We start from the raw sequence: 21,709 nt of genomic DNA, 5'->3' as shown, positions 1-21,709 counted from the left end.
GACACATCAAACATTCCTTTTTAAGGATTCGAGTTGGTAAATAAACATTAAGTCAAATAAGCCTCTGTCAGATGTGTAATACGAATGCTTATTTTTAGCTCTTCTATGTAAATGCTTATTTTAGGCGGTCACGTTTGACAGCTATTTCGCCTCTATGGCTAGTGTTTAACTGGTTAAATTGACGGCGTTTCAACAATCTTTGCTCTATATTACATGCATGACGTATGATACAGTACGGGTTTCATTTAAGATGAACAGAATGCATTAATATTCCTACTGTAAACGAAACAGGTGACTACAGAACAGAACTTTCAGACCGAATGCATAGCTCAACATTTGCCACTTAACTAGATCGGCTTGTGGTGCAGAAAAGCTGAAGGATTTTGTGCATCACTTTCGAGTTGTTTACACTAAACCCCTGAGCCAAAGTCAGGCTCAATGGTGTGAACTTGAGAAGGATCACAAGGATGACTGTGGCACAGGCGCGTGGAGTGACAGATGCAGTCATTTACATGGCACCACGTGGATACGGTCCACTGACTACCACTCGCGCGCTCTCCTTTGCCCGTTCTGCCTCTCTCCGCGCGCAATCGGTTTACCTCCACTGAGAAAACAGGAGGCACTTTTCCTTTGCGTTTTCGCTGCCCGACCACAATGAAATCTTGGCAGCTAATTGCAGTCGTGGGAGATGCCCTTCAGGTAAGACACATGAGCGGTGGGGAGAAAGGAAAATGAGCGCGTTGGTTAGAGGAGGAATTTGAACGCGAAATCGTGGGATGTTTTCAGTGCGCCGCCGTTAAATCTTCAGCCGACACGTTTTTCTTCTCTTTCGACTCTCGCTTGAGCCTTATTGCAACATCAAAGGTTAGTGGTGACATCTCAACAGCTTGGCTTGTATTCTTGCATCTTGATGCACGCCTGAGGTTTGTGGCGTTGAGGGACATTTCTCAGGGACTTGAGAGAGACAGGTGCTTTCTGCATGGCATGTGTTTGGGTACAGGCATGCTCCGAGATCTCCCGAGTTAAGGAATGGTCCATATCTCATGCTCTGTCTTTAATGGTCGATGCCTGCACACTGATACCATTTCCAAAGGACTTTGCGAGCCACATCAACCAATTCTTAACGATCGCAAAGTTACGCTTGCTCCGGTTTACCCGCTTGAGATCAATAGGATTTAAATGTTACAGCGTTATTTCCAAGGATTTCGCTGGTTCACCTGCGACTGGAAAGTTCAGGTTATTATAGTGCATCTTCTCACACCGAGATCGATAAATGCATCTGTGCTTGATAGTGGGAGTCAGATAGGAAGGAAAGAGGCTGTGCATTGCAAACGTGCCTGACGTTGAAATATGAAATAGGGTTTCAGAGAAGATGATACAATAACAACACCTTTCAGGTTGTCACTTGGAGACGGACTGATGAATGCTTTCTCACTGCTTTATGCTGTGGGAATAGAGTAGTCTTTCGTGGCCGTGGGAGAAGTCGCTTAGTCACAAACTGACTGTTTTGAGCACCCAACTTCTCAAACGTAGACCTCATTTCATATTGAGAATAAAAAGCTTCATAAAGGTACATTTCATATACAATGTCTAGTAGCGTAGAAGGCATGTGTGGACCTCTTGTAGTGTGTTCTGTTTTCAAAAATGATTTTTTTTTATAGATTAGACTTGTAAAGACCGATAATCGGTGCATTATTTGTTTCCTTCATATTCTCATTATAGTTATTTCAGTTGAATTATGATGACAGGTGTGTAGAGACCCTGGCTTCTGTTTTACGAGAGCGATTGTAACTTCCAGTTTAATCAGGCTCTGGTTTATTTGAAGCAGCCTGGAGAAGAGGTCTTAACCTTTCCTAGGTTAACAACAGAGACACTTGTAATGCTTCGCTCGAGTGGTTTAGCCTGACAATATTCACTGTCACCAATGCATGGCCAGAGAGCTGTCACATTTAAAACCTTTAAAGCGTACTATTAGATGTTGTTTTGTCTCCAGAATAGTGTATTATCTTGCACCGTATCTAAGTTGTACAGTGACTGGCGACTGCAGTGGAAAGCCACTCTTGATCTGTGTTTATGTCCTGGATTTGCTTAAAACAGCCACGTCTGACTATTAAAACAAAGCCCTGTTTTTTATATATATATATATATATATATATATATAGTTAAAATGTCTTAAATAACCTAAAACTAGCTCTTTTTTTAGCTCAGTACACAGCAGTTCATCGTGACAGAGGGGGCATTTTGTGTTTAACTAACACTAATAGCGTAATAAGGTAATTAAGAATCTGCTATTTTCGTTTTGTTAGCTATATAGGCACAAGAGCACGTGAACCTACAATTTTGACTCGTAATTATAATGCTTAATGGCCAGCTGCAATAAAGCAGTGCTCCCTGCACCCTGCTTAGTATATGGCAAAAGACCAATTTTCATTTTGGAGTCAATGGTTAAAATCATGGTTTCCCACAGAGGAATATTATGCAGAAAAAACAACAGCTGAGCCCGTAGATGGTCCTACACAATGCCGATGGGTTTTTTTTTTTAACAACAAATGGAGACTGAATCACTATGGCTATGACACAGTGCCAACAAATGGAAGAAAATGTGCCAAGATCCATGGCACAACAATATGTCAAAACGCTCTGTATGGTTTCTCCATGCCTCAGATGATTTATGGTGTTATTTTCCACACCAAATGAATTTGGCACTAATAGATGAACTTTTAAACGCTTTTCTGAGAAATTCTGTAGCTGTAACACTCTCAGTGTTTTGAACGAGTAGGGGAAAAAAAGGTCCTGATTGGCAGCATTCATTTTGTGTGATTTTTCAATTTATTTTCTGCATTTATATGCCATGAAGCAATAGCTGTATGCCCACTGCATATGCGAAAGACCTTTGTGACAGTCTGGTGAAGGAATTTGGACACTGAATAAAACAGACATACCAGGAAGACGAGATCAAATTTAAAGATCTATTTCCTTCAAATATAGTCTACTTGGACTTGTAATGTCAGACAGTTTTCAGGCAGCTACTAGACGAACATACTTAAAGGAAGGCACATTACATAGCAGTGCAAATTATAAGGCGTGATTAAACGCTGTCAGTCAAAATCTTAACTGGCCGATCAAGGCACTTGGCTCTTTTTGACCAGATAGTATTGAAATAAGGATAAAGCTCCTAACTGCTGTGAATGAAAATGAATTCTATGATTTTTGTCTTGTCTTGCTTTCTGAATCACTTGCTTCACCTGCCAGTTCTTCTTAAACATTACATTAGTCCACAAACTTAAACAAGCATTAGGCCAATTATTCTTTACGTTTTTTTCTCCCCCACCAGGCAACTTTTTTAAGTTAAAGGCTCCTGAAAAATCTAGAGCAATATTTTAGGTGGCAAATGCTGTGTTTGGTGACGTTAGGAATGTAGACAAATTTTTTTCCTTTCGTTGCAGAATAAGACCTTGAAGATGTTCTTTCCCAATTGTAATCTGTTTATTGTGAATTTTCTTAAATCATTTTTTGGTTTCTGTCACATTCCGTTAACATAACATAACTGACTTGCCCGTTTAATTTATTCAACCAATTCGGCACCAGTCATTTGAGCTTGTAGGCTGTTTCACAATGCAAAATTTTATATGGGCCGTGGAAAAATACGGAAGATTATATGAAACAATAGCATGTTATGAGGAGGAAAGACATGGGTTAATCCTTCAAAGAGGGAAGCTCATACATGCAGTATTATTAATTGAACTTTTAATTTTGATACTTTTGTCACATTTTTGTTCTTTATGCTCACATTCATTTCCAGAGAGAACATAACAGATATGTTTTACATTGATAGTGACGGTTGTCATTGACTTGTGCACAATAATGTTTAACCTTCTCTATTATAGCGTAAAGGGTTTTTTTTTTTAAAGCAGTCTGTTTCAGAATGCAGTCTAGACAGCATTCATCGAACCTGGTGTTTTTTTTTTACCAGTGCATGATGGAGATTTAAAAGCACAGACATGTGATGAATCTCATTAATGTGATGTACCAACCAAGAAGCCTAGTGCTGGGTGATAAGCAAGTGATTTATTGTGTAATCCCAGAGGGCGAACTGTAACTGCAGTTTTAAGAAGAAAGTATCCATGTTGGTTGTTTGTTGTCCTGGGTAATTCAGTGCAATCGATACTGCTGCTTGTAGATGGTCTGTGAATGAAGAAGACTAGCAGAATAGGCGGTTAATAGCCTCAGGGAGAGAGATGCTGATTGGCCTGGAGTAGAAAGCAGTTTATTGGAATGTAATGGAGTATGTTGGCCCTCATGGCAATGGATTTCAGGATAATCTGTTTTTAATCCTGACTCTGTTTGCATTGATAAACACGCATTCGTAAATCTTAATTGGCCGTGGATTGTAGCGCTCAAAACCATTAGCGTTCAGCACCTGCATCATCCGCTTAAGACAGAAGCCCCAGTACATAGTATCTCAGTTGTAGATCTCATGCTGGCACAGTTATTTGTGTTGACATTTTTAATGTAATTGAAATAACGTTCACGGTGGGCAGAGCAATGCTGCATCTCTATATTTCTGAGGAGAGGATAAAGGGATGAAGATGTGGCGACACCTTTCAAAGGTGCTTGTTTTTAATGAGTGTTAAGCGAAATCATAGATGGCCAAACAAAACAGTCATTTAATTAGACCTAAGTGGAATTTGCCTGGCGTTGTGCAAGATTATATCTTCCCTGCAGAATCCTATCCCCTTTGGACCATTTGTAATGCCTGTTAAAAAAAATGTATCGCATTATCGCCGTCTTTTCTTTTAGATAATTAAAATAGGCTTTCTGGTTATCCTTTGATAGCACTGGTGGCTACAAAAGGTCCAAATAAATAGCAGCGGTGTAATGTTTGTAGATTAACAGGTTATTAAATACCCAAAAATTGTAATAAGTAGAAACAATAAACTAGTAAGGGAACATCATTACATTGTTATTGAATTAACTGAAATATTTTAAATTTGTAACTTTTTAAAGTTGTATTTTAATTTAGTAATATCAGTTGAAGATTGTTTTGGTTTACACGTAAGGTAAAGAATCTTGCAAAAATAACCTTGGTTTTAATGTAGTAAAAGGGTAATAAGCATGTTTTTCTTGGTGTATTGATTACCATTTTTATAGCAACAGTTTCTACAAATACTATGGTTAATTTATGGTTAGTGTTGAAAAACTATGGTTAAATTTCCACGGTTTAACTATAATGTTTTTTAATTTGTGGTAAAACCCATTTTTTAAGGCGCGCTAATGCTTAGTTAAGCTATCAGGTTCTAAGATGAGCTAGTAGGCTGACTGGCTAATTTGAAGTTACTAAAAAGATAATGAGAAATGTTATTTCTAGCTCATGTGACATTTTGCTAAATATTAATTGTCAAATTGTATGTATAGTTAACATATACCTGATTGTTTATATTGTCACAAAATGTAAACTATATCACACTGTATCACATACTGTAGTATATAACATACACTAGTAAATATCAACTATTTGATTTCTTTGTGTTGTCACAAAAAGTAAACATCATTATCGCCTAGCTCTAATCTGCTAAATGTGACTGTAAAGCATAATAAATATTAACATCAGCATTTACTGTAAAGTTCCCCTGAAACGGTGTTTATTGGGAAAAACGCTATACAAATAAAACTGACTTGAAATGATGCAATGTGATTCTGTAGTATTTTCAGGCACCAGATGGAGTTGCAAATAAACATTTTTTCAGCTTTAAGATCCTGCGGGGTGACCAAATCTTGCCTGACTTCAGAATGAGTCATTGATAAACGCTTTCATCACTGGTAATATTTGTAAATATGTTTGACGTGTTACAATGTACAGATTAGAAATGTGGCTTTACAGGTCAATAGCTCGAGAGCAGTTGCGTGAAGAAAAACACGCCGCAGTAATGACCTTCAGTCTTCGTACGTAACATTCGCTGGCGGGTATTAGCGACACGTTTAACATCACCTTTAATTCGTTTTTTTGTTTTGTATATGATTTCATTGTCTTCGTGCATCTGTCTAGGCTTTTGTATTTGAAGAAGCGTTACTAGTCACGTCAGTCTTCATGGACATCAAGAGCTCGTAGCTGAACGTTGGGCGTTTTGTCCTTAGGTGCTCTGAGGCTGGGGCCTGCTGGTGATGATAACAGTGATAATTCAAAGTGATTTTGCACAGCATGGTTTTGTCAGACCAGTCACCAACACCCCGTGGCACGGCTACACGCTCATGTGTCTTAAATCTGCCAGAGGCTTTACCGTGGTGTGGTACACCAAGCCTTACTCATAGGTCAGATGAGTCATTGTTTTACTTTTACTTTTTCGTTTACACCGCAACGCAATCTGAAGGCTTTTTTGGGAAGCATGATAATGGATTGAGGCTACTCTACTTCTTATTTTAGACGCGAGGCCGATCGCAAGAGGGGCTCTCGAGCTTTGTATTCAGTGGAAGTACAGTGCAATATGTCAGGCTAACTCTGGGCATAGTGCTGAGGCATGCTTTTTTACAGTTTTTTACATAATTAGTTTAGACTCCACTTATTCAACACAGAGGACTGCTCAATTTGTGAAATCACCCTGAGCCGTAGCGAACCATCTCTGAACTCTAGAATCAGCACTCCCTCGGTTCTCATCTACCTGAAAATGTTTTTTTTTTCTCCTTTTTATTATTTCCTTATTTCTACCCCCTCTCCTTTTTAAATGCTGACTTTTCACATGCAGTGTGCCAATTATTTCACGCTGTCTACGCGGCCTCGCATTCTCTCCTTATCGCAAGTGGAAGAAAAGTCTTCAGCCAGTTATCAAAATGCTAATGCGCTTGAAAGGAAACATTAGTCTTCCCCAGTAAAATGTTATTAAATGTGGTCTATTTAATCTTGTAAAAGTGCCGCTATCTCTTCAGGATTTCCAGATGTTTGCGCTTTGCCCGTTCCGTTCGTCTTCATTCCGTTGCAGGGGGTGGTGGATGGAGATCTCGAGGGAAAATTGCCTGTTGTCCTCAGTCTTTTTAAACGAAAGCTCTAAAACAGAAGAATCTTTATGTTAAGCAGTAAAGGAAAGCCAGTAAGTAAGAGGAAAACCAGTTTAGGGTTAGACTGAAAATGCGGTTTCGTGTAGACCGACTAGCGCAAGCAATAAGTAAAGTTTATTTTGTAATATGCGTTCCGTGTAAAGCTGCATTTTCCCTAGTGCAAAACAAACACTCCATCTGTCTGTCATCAGTATTGCTATGACAGCCTGAATATATATAGTTTGCTTTTCCCTCCGTTTGCAGAGGTATAAGCAGTCATAAACCGTTGACGTGCCTTTGTTTGTTGTGTCAAAACAGATGAAAATGTTCCTGCCCATTAAAAGTGCATTGAACAATTGCTTTGGCATATTCTCTTAATGACATTAGTTTCTCATCAGCATGCACTGTACAATAAGTCATTCGAAATCACATTTCCCCTTGGAGTTGGGATTTGGCGCTGCACCAAATGAGGGATTGGGCCCGTGCTGGTAAACGGTGTTAAGATTCTGTCCTGACCTTTGATTAAACCTCTCCTGCGGGCTCTGCCTATGTTGCTGTCAGACAGACGTTTGCAGGATTCACAGGATTATGAGGTATTATGCAGATGGCATTCCTTAAGACAACATACATTTTCTGTTTAAAAAGCACCAGCGAGGTCGGAATCGCTTGGCATTTTTGCCGCTGTGATTGACATTGGGGTGAGAGACGTGTCTTGAAGGGTTCGGGCTGTTGTTGCGTGTTGCTCAACAAAGAGCCTCACGGCCGGCTACTGTAGTTTGTATGTCTGCGAATGCTTTGAGCACCAGATGTTGGCGTTATCCATCACATTGGAGCTTTTCAGCAGGTACTTGGAGATCACAGATGATATCAGGTGGATATTAACTCTAATGTGCTCAGCCATTTCTCCATGAAGCCTTACATTTTCAGGTCCCACTAGACATCATCCCATCTGTTGAAATTGTGCTGTGTGGATTATTATCCAGCAGTTTGACATGAATCAGGTTTTCCTCTAGTGCTCCTGGTCACATGTTCAGAGTTATTTTTATCGTGTTTTTTTCACAGTTTTTTTTTTTTTGGTGACTGAAACACAACAGGTTCCTCCAACCCCAGTGTGGACGGCTGGTAAACCCTTTACGATGAGATTCTTTTTCATCTGAGGTTTTGTGATGTATTCTAAATCTGCTTCTTTGGCTTCGTCCTCATCCACGTTGAGCCTCGCAGGTCGCTCCCGAATCTCTTTGGGTTTGGCGTGCATGGTGAGGTTTTGATGTTTATTTTGCCATGGGCGACGGGAGCCTGTGCCAGAACAGAATTGGCAGTGTATCAGCCAGAATGAATGTTATGCAACCTGTGACAACTCAGAGGACTGTGTTGGTGTGAAATATCAATATGCACAATACAACAGCACATAAAACGCCACATGGCAGTGTAAACAGAAACAAACTGTGTCAGGGAGATAATGTAGATAATCCCGACATCTATGGATGAAAATGGGATTCACAAAGGTGGCCGATCGAGAGATACAACTCTAAAAATCTCGGTTGTGGTGCAGGCTGATCCTTTGGCTTCGACGTGGCTGTATTTCAGGTTTTATGGAATATTTGTTGCGCTTGTCATCATTTTTATGCTGCCTGGTCTTCTCTGCGAGGGGGAAAAAAATGCTCAGAAAAGCCATTGATGTGGATTATAATTTTAATGCCCCACAGATTTCAGTTGTTTATTTTATTATGTTAATGAATATCATAACAAGGGATTTCTAATCCTCACGGCGACCATTCCTGCCTTTTTCGGAGAGAATTTCTGATGAACCTTTTTATCTCTAATACACAGCACGTGGGGCTTCATAACAGCCCGCCGAGACTCCGGCACTCATTTTCTCTCAGGTGAGCCTTTAATTGCATCTTCCTTACTCGGTGACATCTTTCCCATCATGGTGGGCTGCTCTCCTATGCGACTAGGCTCGCACTTACTCAATAAGTGGAACGGTGGCAGCTGTCATTGCATGCCTTATTATTACGGAAAAAGACTTTTTAGTCCTTAAAGATCCACCGACTATCGGCCTCGCTTCGATTTAGCGAACATCGCAGCTGCTAGACATCCTCTTACAGCCATTTCGGCAGACCGTTGGCCCCAGCGTTGGGAATCCACTTCCAGTGGAGGAAAACAGCTCTTAATTGCCCTCCATAAACTGCCTGGCTGCTGCAAAACAAAAATCAATTTTTTGCTCCAGGATGATTTTGGGGTATAATGGCGGGCGTCTGACAGCCAACTTTTGGCTATCTGTATGAAAGGTCACCGTCGACGGACTGCTGTCACGTTGATGCGTCGCGGGGGATGCGCAGGCTGTATGTACTCTAATCTGGGAACATCCCGCTGGGAGGAGCTCTGCTACTGTATCGCTTCCTCTGGTCGCAGCTCAGTGTGCATTCAGAGTTCCTAAATTGAGATTAATAATGTCATCTACGGCTGGAGTTTACGGACAGCGATTTCCGCCCTTCCTCTCCCCACCTTCAAAGTCCAGCAGACACCCATTCGAAGAGATATAGAATGGGCGCAGGGAATATTAATATTCTTTACAGACCACACACATACGCAAGCATCATCAATTTTCCAGACTTGTTTGTATACATTGACTCTTTGACATTCAAACCCGAGGTATCCTCCCCCACCAGCGCGGAATGAGCGGACAGCATGTGTGCGAGAGAGTGCGTGGGCAAAGTGTCATGGCTGCACAGTGCCAAGAACAGCTCCCCACATTGTTAACTGTGTTCACTGTCTGCAGACGTCTGCAATGGCTGTGGAGCTCATGAAGCTCAGGACACTGTCGTGAAGGACGAGCGCAACTTTCATAAGACCTTTCATATCTTTTCATTCATTGTAAAGGAGGGTTGTACAGTTGTGCTGTTTTCTGTTTGTGTAATTATAAATGCAATTTATTCCTGTGATGGCAAAACAGTCATTACTCCAGCATTTAGTGTCATTCTAATATTTATTATGGTCCCACTTTATATTGTGTGGCCTAAACTACTATATATGTACATCAGAAAAGAATTACAATGTATTTATTGCGTTCATATTGCATTGCAGAACACTTCTGCGGTTTAGGTGTGATATGGTAAGGTTAGGGGCAGGATTGGTGGTATGGGTAGGTTTAAGGGTGGATTAAGGTGTAAGGGATGGGTCAACGTCAAATGTACATCATACATGTAAATACAGAAATAAGTGCATTTTTATAGAAGCCATGTTTGTGGAAAATATCGACCTAAGATCTCTGTCTATCTATCTATCTATCTATCTATCTATCTAGATTGCATTCTATGTGCTACATTAGTACGAAACAAACAAGCAACAAACATTCATTCTTAGATTTTCTCAGTGCTTTATCTTTTTGTAGTGATCATAAGCCAGATGCACAACTGCAACTCACTGTGTGCGCTTCTAAAAAAATCTTTTTTTTCCCCCACATCCACTCATTTAAAATATCAACACAATTCTTAGAGGCTTTCATAGTCATGTTCATTAACATGGCATTTAACTGTGGAAGTCAAATCACCTTCATAGACTGAAAAATCCTTGAAATTCTTGGAACATGTGAAACAATGAAATCTTGAGATTTGTGGAGAATAAAAGCTTCCCTCAACACCGCATCAGTGACTTGGCTTATTTCATCCGCGCCTCATTCTCTCCCACTATTTCATTTGTTTCACTTCCAAGGACTTTTGAAATAACATTGCCAATTTGTGGAGCACGGTTTTTCCGGATAATTATAATCCAAATTAGCCTCCACATGATGTGTCAGTGTTTTCCTGAAATTTGGTGGCTATGCTTAAATCTAGTTTTCAGCGGTTAAATATATACAAAAAAAATCCAGGCATTAATGAATATTTTAAGCTTCTCTGTTCTGGTGACTTATTTCATTGTTTCATTAAGTAATTCGGCACACTTTTGGAGGAGTGAGCCAATAGTGATCGGAAGCACAACAAGCCACAGATGCTTGCATGTTGCTGGTATGTTTTCATTTAAGCTTGTATGTATTCAATTAAATCCCAACTCTCTGTATGTGACGACAGCAAAGTTTTAAAAGGAAACCATTTGCTGCCGACTGGCTCGCTGATGGCGATAGCAGCAGTGGTGTATCAGTTGACTAATTGGAGAGGCTGTCCTCGCAGTGTTCTCTGCAGAGCCTGTTGTTTTGCTCATTTGGTGTGACAAATAGCAAGCCTGTGGAGGATGCAAGGCCTGGGTGCTGTTCTGACCTATGACATCTCATTTGTTTCTGATAAATGGCCATTTTCTGGAGGTGCATGGTTCACTTGAGAGGCAATTGCCAGGTATGAGTCGCCTTCTTCGGGTGACATCAGAAAAAGCCATGGCCTTCCAAGACTTGGCCAGAAATTGTTGCTTTACCGGTTGCTCTTGCAACACTATGTCGAGCAGCTTCTGGTGTAATAAATAGATTCGATCATTATGGCAGCTGTATTTGTGTTATTTGTGGGCAATTACTTTAAAAAAAACATGTAAAATGTGTATTTAGATTGGTTTCTTCACATGTGTTTCAGTAGCTTTGGGAAGTTGCAGGCAGTGTTTTTCAAGCTTTTTTGTCTTCTGTTCACTGCCATCATGCCAGAAATGTGAAGGTTTTTGTTCAAAAAGTTTGTAAAGCGATTGTGTTCAGTGAAAGAGGCCCAATATCTTTTCTTACAAAGGAACTAAAGAAAATGACGACGCTAGTCATGATTACCTATTTTTATCTACTGACAGCCCTGATATTTTTAGTTCTAATTTGAGTTTTGTTTAACAAAGCAAAATCTAAAAATTCTGTCATCATTTACTCACACTCATGTTGTTCCACACACCTGTATAGCTTTCACAAAAGAAGAAAGATTTGAAATAACTTGGATAATGCACTGGTCACAGGTTTTCGTAAAGTTACAATTGCGTTATTGTAGACTGAAGTATTCAACAGCACCATAAAATTATTGCAGAAGTATCCATATTACGTTGGATACTTTCAAAGTCTTCTGACATTGTATGTATGTATTTTAAATAAAAATTAAAGTCTTGACATCCACTAAAAATGTCTTTGGCATGTGAGAAGAAACTGTCCAGTATATGGAGAAAACAAACATTATGTAATTATTTAAAAGGGTTACATTGATTATTTTGTAATATTTTGTTATGTTTCTTGAGGTGCACTAAATAAATGGTTGGTTGGTTTTTTGCACGAAAAACAAATAAATATGTGGAAAAATGTGTGGCATGTCCTTTAAAGGGTTCAGGAATTAGCCACTGTGATGATTGGCTAAGCGTAATTTTTTTTGTCATTTCCAGACAAATCATCATAAAATCATTTACTTGCAATGTGATTCAGCAGCATTTAGATCTAGCACCATTTAATTTTTTAATACATTTTTCATGACACTATACCTCGTTTACAAACCAAAATGCTCCACAGTCTCGGCAATCTAATAAACTATCCGCTTATTCCTTATACTGGGATACTTCTGATATCTGAATAAAAATGGGAACGAGCTGTTTAAACCAAACCAAACGTTCTTTTACTCCATTTTGCAATTGACGACAGATTCTGGCGTGAGGACTGTGTCAGAAAGCGAACACGCATCTGTATACTGTATCCAGTGTTTTAAAGTTTTTTGGGAATGCAAAATATTTATACGTTATAAAATGGCAGGAAGAATTGTAATTCTTAACAATATTTAATGAATTTGGTCCCAGGTTCTCAAATTGCCCTGAAATGGTTAACAACTCATTTGATGAGTAGATCAGTTTATACAGTAAATTACATTTCTTAAATAAAAAAGTGTTCTTTTTGAGACTTGAAAGTCTGAGTACCTTTTACTGAAAGTGAAAAATCCACCTGAACATTAATTCAGAACAACTTCTCAGGTTTAGGACCAACATGAAAGTAAATGCTATTAAATAAAGGCAGAATTTTGGATAATGTAGGATACACAGACCAGTGGTTTAAGGCATAGTAAACAGTTGTCTTTTGCGCCACTATTGTGTCCTCCGACTAGCGAATGTCTCATGGTACAGAGCAGGCAAATGACTCCAGGGTCATGAATGAAGAAGACACCGGTATTAAACCTTACACTTGGCTCTTTAAACCTGGCAGGGGCAGCGGTTGCTGTTTATGTAAATGTTTTCCTCATATAAAGGAGGCCATCCGTTGTCTGCCGTCTGGGGCTGAGCATGTATGTGTGGAGATAAGGATGCTTCGGGTGGACTCGTCTGAGCCAGAGAGAGAGGGAGAGAGAAACTGCTTGTTGGAAGATAAACAGGGCTAATTAGAATATGCATTTGTTCAGTAATTCTGTCCATAATTGAGATATTTTAATCTTTGAACATGCCAGCTATTTAGAAAAGTCAGCCGTGGCTTCCCGCGTCGATCTGAAACATACTGTGTAAACGCAGCTTTTCAGACACGCTGGCAACGCACCAACAGGACAAGGAAAACACTTTTTTGGATTAGCACCCCTCTCCACTAACAACACAACTACACAGCGTTTGCAGCAAATCATTTAGACACAAGCACCCTTTGTCCAAAAAGTGGAGGCAATCCACTTTTTTTCCATTTTTTTTTTTGATGGGCCTTGTTCCCTGTATGTTTGGATATGATTGCATGGCAATAAATTTGAACAGGCCGTGGTTTTACAGGGATACAGCAGCTCCCCGGTGTAATCACCCCCCTAATCTACAGAACAAACTCCAGCGCGGCTCTATAAGTCGATAGCACTTCAGGCAGGGGAACAGGAAGTCTCCTGCCGCTCCGCTGAGAGATAAAGGCACCGATAGGAGACACGCGGTACAGTGCAGCCATTGTGTTAGATCAAGATGTGCCTCCTGAACTGATGGGTGCTGTGAATTCTGATTCCACCTCTCTGCCGTCTCAGGACGAGATATGTAGATGGCCTATAGAGAGACACCGGTGACTAAATGAATATGAAAATGAGCTCTGGGAATGGATTGCTATTCAGCTGTCTTTCAAGTCTCTGGTGGTGGACGGGGCTGTTGCTGGCCATGTTTTTGAATCACGAGAATAAAGGTGAAAATGACTTTGCGTGTGTATGTATACATTATTCGAAGCCATTTGTATGCACCTTTAGCTCTTTTTATATTTATGTATTGCAGATAGGCTTTAAAATGTTTTAAAAATGGGTTTACATTTTTATGATAACAGCTTAAAAATGAAACATCTTCAGATATAATTTTATGCAGAGAGCCACTTTGAATATTTCATATTTTATTGGGGAAAACAAGGAAAATGTTGGTAAATATTGTGGTTTCCAGGAAAAAAACATTTTAGCCATTAGGTGACACTAAAATATTACAATACAAAATAAGAACTAAACATAAAATTTTACAAATAATAGTCAGAATTTGTAATGTAAATGTAGAAATACATATGTATGTAGATATGTAGGAAATATTGCGTTTATTAATTTATTTTCAGTAAATGAGAAATACAGTTTTTATTGTGCAGTTTATTTACAATATTCAAATATTTTTTTTTTATAAAATACCCGTTGCAACAACAAAATAGTAATTAAAAAAATAACCAGGGAAAACATAAAGATATTATTCTTTGTTGTATTAGTACTATTGTAATAATATTTGTTGTAATAGTAACAAGTTTTCCGCTTACATATCTCTCTGGTGTTCCTCTATGAACTGATGTTATTGGCGACTTAAGAAATCAAAGCATCTTGTTTCTGTGTATTCTGACATTAAAAGCATGTAATGTAATTATAAAGGGATGCATAATATGAATGGGAGCATCAGGAATGTAACATGAAGTCTATTTTTAGATATTGTTTCGTACCCAGCATGTACCTTTTAACATACGCCTGTCGCCCTGAAGGAGACATCAGAGAACGGCTCCCTCCTTTCCATTTGCTCTGCTTAATGCAATACGTGTTAGGCATCAGTATTCGGTTTTTGGCATGTACAGCTCGCTCTCGTGATCCTCTGTAATAGAGGGGGTTTGTGGCACCGCTAAGCATGCTGGATGCGGCAGTTTTCATAAATAAGCTGCGTGCTGTTTAAAGAGCAGCTCTAGGTTGCTTTGCCTCTCATTACCGCTCACGTTTTAAATGGGGTTTAGGATGAAATTCTGTCTGCTTAACCCCAACAAAATTACGAACACTTTACTAGAAAGACGTCAGGGAGATAAAACGGTCCTTGGGAAATGGCAAGCAATTAAAAGTATATTAGCTGTTCAAGGCCAAAAATAATTAAAGCTCTCAGACCATTGTGTTTTAGAAAATAGCTGCAAGCAGCAATCATAAGAGGTGCACACCGAGTCAAAAGTCACCGCATACATGAAATGTTCAGTCGCGGCCCGGCTACAGTACAGCCAAAAATAAGCAGCCATCAAAGCTTCCCTTTTGATTCGGTGCTTCTCATTTTCTGAGTAATGCCATTTTTTTCCACTGTGCTTCACGCAAGCGTATCACATTACAGCATTTAGAAATGAGATTGGATCTGCGTATTTAATCACACCAATGCAATTAGTTGGTAGGAACAGAACGAACGGAATTGGAACGAGTCAAACCCTCACCCCCCATCCCCACCGTTGCTGGATATATGGATCTGGGTGCGCAGAGACCCCCAGACAACATCATATTGCAGGCAGCAGGACTTCCATACAAAGGAAAAAAAGTGATATTGTAGTGAAATTAAAGGATCTTTCCTGGGTATTGCGCGGTCCAACAAACACGACCTCAGAGCTGACGGTCTGAAGATGGGCTGCGGCGGTTTAAACTCGCATACGTTCACGCGGTGGCCTTGTGTCAGCCGGTGACTGTGGTCCATCACGCTTCTAGACAAATCTCTGTGGGCTCGATGTGCTCAAAGGCAGTTCTTTCCACTTTAACAGGATTTGCACAGATGAGACGAGTGCTCACCAAGCACCACAGAAACATTATATGCCCCCTCCGGGATACCGGATAGATGCAACTTTTATCTCTTTTCTAATCATATCCTCGCCGTTGTTTGTTTGTCATTGCCGTGTTGTGTCATTGAGGGTGGTTAATATTAAATGAGAAATTAGATTTTATAACTCTTAAAGATACCATCGTTGAGATTCACTTTAATGTCACGTTTTAGGAAATATGCAGCGCTTGATTGATAAACACGTATTTATTTGTTCATTAAGATTGGTGAGAAGCTTCTGATAAGTAGCAAAATACTGAAAATAGTGACAGGTGTTAGTATTTATCCGAGTGTGATGGGTTATTGAAAATACTGTATGGTGGTGATGTGGTTTTTAAATGGATTGAATGGAGGCAGATACAAGTTTGCATTTGATGGTACAGGGTAAGGGGTGGGTTTAAGCAGATTTAATAATTTGGAGAAATCCAGCAAACATCAGCAGAGATGTCATTTCACTGGACTATCGAATTATGACATTTTAATAAAAAATTGCGAGCTCAAAAACTATGCATATGCATGGATGAATTGTTCATGGAAAGGTCAGTAACGTGCATTTAGAAAATTTGGGGTCAATTTTTAGGTCAGTTTGTGTAGCAGCCGTCTTGATAATGCAGCTATTTTTAATACCATTAGGCTACTGTCAGATTTTATTTTGAATACTGTTGAAACATGATCTTGACAATTTTATGATTTTATAATATGTTGCATCTCAGTGATAAAATCTAACTCAAATCTTACTGAAAACTTTTTTTTTTCGGGTGCAATTAATTATGCATGTAAGCCTACATGAAAAAAAAGAGTAAAAGGTGGGATTTTCAGTTCTCTAGGTACTGTACTGAGCATTGTAATTCTTCCCATTCATGTTTTTGATCTTCCACCTTACACTGTCTATGATATATTTTATCGATCGGTGATGTCATAATGTGCTGGACTAGCGTGAGGGTCTCGACTCAGTGATGAGTTCATTACAGGTTAGTCTCTGCACGGCTCGTGTGGATTTTAAATGACGGCTCTCTGTGTTCGCCTTTTCTGATGATTTGCATCTTGTGAGTTTCATCTTGGTTCATAAATGACAGTGTTTTTCAAAAAAGCATCATATCATCATGCAAATGGACTTGACAACCAGTGATGAGCATTCATTTTCTTTTTATGTAAAAAGAGCAGCTTTGAAATTTCGATAACTTCACAGGAAAAAAATGTGATAGGAGCTTAGATAGGAGGAGGATGGCTAGATGGTGACAGAATATTCCATCTAAAGCAAGGTGCAACTGTATATGTAGCATTTAAAACGTTGGAAACCGTTAATACTTTTATTCAAGAAGGATGCAATAAATTGATAAAAAATGACAGTGAAGATGTTTGCACAACATTTATGTATCAAATAAATGCTGCTCCATTAAACTCTCTAATCATCAAAGAACCCTAAAAGATTAGATAGATAGATAGATAGATAGATAGATAGATAGATAAAGTCATAGTTTCCATGTCAATGTCGGCATATTAGAATGATTTCTGAAGGATCACGTGACAAGACTAGAGTAACAATGCTGAAAATGATATCACAGGAATAAACCAAAATAAATATAATGCTATTCTTTTCTACTTTATTCTGCACACTCTGCACACAATCTTGATATTTTCATCTGTGATTTTTTTTTTGATTGTCACGTGTGTTCTGGTAGTTTTGTGCAAACACAAAACATATGGACAACTTTGGATGATTTTTTTTGGGCCAAGATACTAAAATTAGATCCTTTCCCGTCCGATTTTCTTTTTCTTATTCTCCCTGTAATCATCAAAGTTTCATGCTGGCAGAGTATAAAAGAATTAAGCTTCTTGGGTAACATACTGATGAGGCCTTTTTCTGAAGCTTGAAGACGATTTGAATATTTGAGTATTTTTCAGTGTTCAGAGGAGGAGAATCGATTCATTAATGAGGTATTATTTGAGCGTTCCTATTTTCAGCAACACAGCCGAGTGTTTAGTATTCAGACAATCAGGGACATTCTTACAGGCTTGAGGTGCTTCCTTCCTCCTCGGTGAAGGATCAGATAAATGAATAGCGCAGAAAATGTAAATATATGCATCTCGAATAGAGAACCTTGAGGAAAATGAGCGCAGCGGTCATCACACCGTGCGTTTCACTGCTAACTTTACAGCTGCAGACTCGACTTAAACAACCCTGAATGAAAGGACACGAGCGCATGCTTTTGCCCCAGGGCAGGACGCTTCGCGTGGATGGGGTGTCTCGCTTGGCTCGAGAACGCTGAAATTACAACGGCTGCAATTTCAACAACCCTGGGTGAAAAAACAATCGTCGCATGTATACCGAGTGAGAAATCTGAGTGGCTGATAAAAGGAACAATTTGCTCTGTCATTTTGAAATCCCAAGGAGGGAAGGCTTTTGTGACAAAGTGTATAGGCAGTGTGTGAGAATACCAGTCCATCTCTGAGTCTGTCAGCCACGCTGTCTCCACGGGAGTGTGATGACTATGCTAGGGGAAGGCTAACCTTTGCGAGTTCTGTGCTGTTCTGGAGAGAAGTCAAAGAACTGACACCTTCCGGAGGGGGAGGGTGTGTGTCAGTGTGCACGTGTGTGTGTGTGTGTGTGTGTGTGTGTGTTTTCGAAAGGGGCGTTTTTGCATTTTCTTGAATCTAATAGGTTCGGGCACACTTTGACAGCAAGTTAATTCCAACCAATACATTATTTAATGAAGCTACACATGGTAAAGTAGGTCAAAGGGGGGAAATAAACAGCCAAAAATAAAGGTATAATTTGAGAGATACTTATAAAGCAAGAAGGATCACAATGCACTTTTAAAAATAAAGGAGCCATTGCAGGGTTTTGCATTGATGCCATTAAAAGAACCATTTAGTTTAGTTTTGTGTGAAGAACAAAAATAAGACCATTTTCTTCTATGAAGAACCTTTTGTGCAATAGAAAGTTATAGATGTTTAATGTTCCTACCATAGATATCTATAAAGAGTCTCAAGAGGGTCTCATTAATAAATAATTGCTTTTTGCTTTTGTCCCCAGACAAATTTCTTACCTCAAGTCTTTGCTGAATTCATAATAGATATGTATACCCAAAGTAGGTCTATAATGGACTAATAGTTTTTAGTGTTTTGCAGTTTCAGATAATTCCAAGTTTGCTGTTCTTCTTCTAAAGTTAAACACAGTAAATCATTTTAATAGAGGCCAATATCATGCAGTTTAGCAGAATTTTATTCAGAACTTATCCCAGATTGATATGTATTATTATTATTAAGTTAGTTATTGCGTGCATATTTTGTTTCCTTCATGTAATTTTCGCTTTTGTATTTCTTCTTATCATTTTATTATTTTTTGTGATATATTGTTATAAAATTGATTCCATTATATTATTTGCTTATTTATTTTTGCATATTTCATCCTAAATAAATAAACAGCGTATACAGTATCAACACCATTCTGTGACAACAATTGCACACAGACGGCTTATATACGAGCACATACGTCGTGATCGAGACCCAATGTGCCTACAGTAACTTTCATGCATTAATGAACCTTTTATGTCTTTTTACATGACTGTTTAACCATGACGGACGCAGCTTTTCCAGAAAATGAGATATTAGCCATTGACAGACCATGTATTAGTGTGACACTGTGGGGTCTTTCAGAGGACCCGGTGTTCGTCATGGTCATTCACTGCTTCTGAGGAAGCCTTTTGTGTGCCAGCGTGGAGAGCTGGGCATCAGCAGACACTGCGCTCTCCATGCCTGCTGCATGACTGCGGGCCGCTTCTTTGTGCCTGGAAACATGGTGCTGGGGTGGGTACCTGAACCGCTGCCAGTTTCGACTCCTCTGCTGGCTCCTCAGACATCTCCACCATCTGCTGGAGGGGATGTACAAATTGGACATTGGCAGAAACATCAAGGGGGTACCAACCTGACCCAAAGTCGCATGCAAAATGACATGCTTTTTTTGCCCTATGCATCACCAGTGGCTTTTTTGATATTTTTTTCATTTATCTAACTAACATATTGAACTAATCTTCAAACACAAAGCAATATCAGCATTGCATCCAAGGTCTATGCACACTGAAATGATTTTGAAGAGTTCACTTGACAGTTGATGATACACAGTATGGCAAGATCTGTGTAAATGTTCTTTAAAAATGTCTACTTTTGTGGAGGAAAATAATAACCGCGTAGAGGTTTGGAATGACACGAGTCTGAGTAAATGATGACAGAATGTTCACTTTTGAGCGAACGATTCCGTTACACCGTTGCTATGACAGTTGCTTCCACCTTTTAACGGTTGTTTCACGGCCATTACAGCTTCACCGGTGACTGTCGCCGTTGTCTTCTGCTTGTCCCGTTTCTGTGACTTTTATTTGTTCTGCCTTGGTTATCTTTTTTTAATCTCCCCTGTCACTTTTATCCCTGTGGAGAAGTGAGCAGGTTTCTAGATAAAGGGAATGTTTCGTTTTTCAGATGAGGACGGCGAAAAGAACCCCTCTGCATTGTGATGCATATCACAGATGCGTTCGAGGCGTGATTTGTGTTCAGATGCCGTTGTGCGCTTATTGCTTGTGGCTTAAAATGCATTATTTAGTTCTTCAAAACTCACGCCGCCTGAGCGTTCGTGTTCAAATCGACATTTAAACCTTCAGCAGACTCTATAGCCATCGGTTTCGTTATACGGCAGACTTTAAAAGGGTATTTCAACTAAAAATGAAATGTGTCTTTATTTAATAACCCTCATGTCAGTACAGACAGGTGTGAAATGAGATATTTTGCAGAATGCTCAAGCTCTCCATACAGTTAGAGTGGATTAGGACCAGATATGCTGTTTTTCGTATGGAAAGGGAAAATTCATACAAGTATGGAATAATATGAAGGTGAACAAATGATGACAGAATTTTCCTTTTTGGCTGAACTATTCCTTTTAATGATGCTTAACAGGCTTGCTAAATATGCAAATGTTTTGAGGTACAGTGTGTGTTTGCGTTTTTTCTTTTTTTTTATAGTTCTTTTAGCTATTTTGGAGACTGCGAGAGAATGTTTAGTTCAGATATGTAGCAGAATTATTCCCTATTCCCTGTCTTTTCGACAAAGACTGTTCTGTGTGTCTCGACTATAACACGATATCCTTGAAAACAATAACCGTCAGCTTGTTTCTCATTCGTCCTGTCCTTCTCCCAGATGATCCGCAGTCTGCTTTGTTAATGACGGCAGTGCACTCTGGGTTTGAGACTTTAATGTGTCATTTTGATGATAAAGGTGGTTAAACAATCATCAGTTATTTCATTTGAAGCAAAGCCGATGAGCAAACACAGGGCGTTTTCTCATTATGTGATATGAATTGACTGAGAGCTGAGAGGAGGTGTGGAGCAGCCGAGGGTAGTGCTTTCTTTGTTATCACTGCCATCTCCTGGTCCGTAGTGATCACTTTTGGGGCTGAGCCTCTCTCCTTTGTCCTTCCTAAGACTAAGCTGAAAGGAGAGAAACGGAAAACACTGCAGGAAGACCGGGATTCCAGATGCAGCGCTGACAAATGTGCAGTTTGGGCAATTTTGCTACATTTTCTGGGTTGCCCGAAGAGCACGGCAACCCAGCTGCTAACAGAAAAAGTACCGCGATAATATTACGGCTTTCATGATTATTCTCATTTTGCTAGTTGACATGAAACACTTTTGAAAAATCAACATGTCCTGCGGTATTTTCAACAGCATTTAGCTAA

At 39.4% G+C, this 21,709-nt stretch overlaps 1 protein-coding gene across 2 annotated transcripts in view; it reads left to right on the top strand.

The window, feature by feature from the left end:
- The first annotated feature begins 478 nt into the window (after positions 1-478).
- Positions 479-21,709, top strand: part of rbfox1 (RNA binding fox-1 homolog 1) — a 216,779-nt gene continuing 195,548 nt past the window's right edge. The window contains exon 1 of one of the 2 annotated variants that reach the window (XM_043235256.1): positions 479-699. In XM_043235256.1, coding sequence (XP_043091191.1) covers positions 655-699 — 45 coding nt within the window. In that variant the 5' untranslated portion in view covers positions 479-654. Of the gene's footprint in view, positions 865-21,709 lie in introns of both variants that reach the window. The other variant, XM_043235260.1, reaches the window with a different exon arrangement.

The sequence above is a fragment of the Puntigrus tetrazona genome, chromosome 3, assembly GCF_018831695.1.
Source record: "Puntigrus tetrazona isolate hp1 chromosome 3, ASM1883169v1, whole genome shotgun sequence".
Classification (NCBI taxonomy): Eukaryota; Metazoa; Chordata; class Actinopteri; order Cypriniformes; family Cyprinidae; genus Puntigrus; species Puntigrus tetrazona.
Note: the sequence above shows the minus strand (reverse complement) of the source record. Positions and strands in the feature narration are given on the sequence as shown.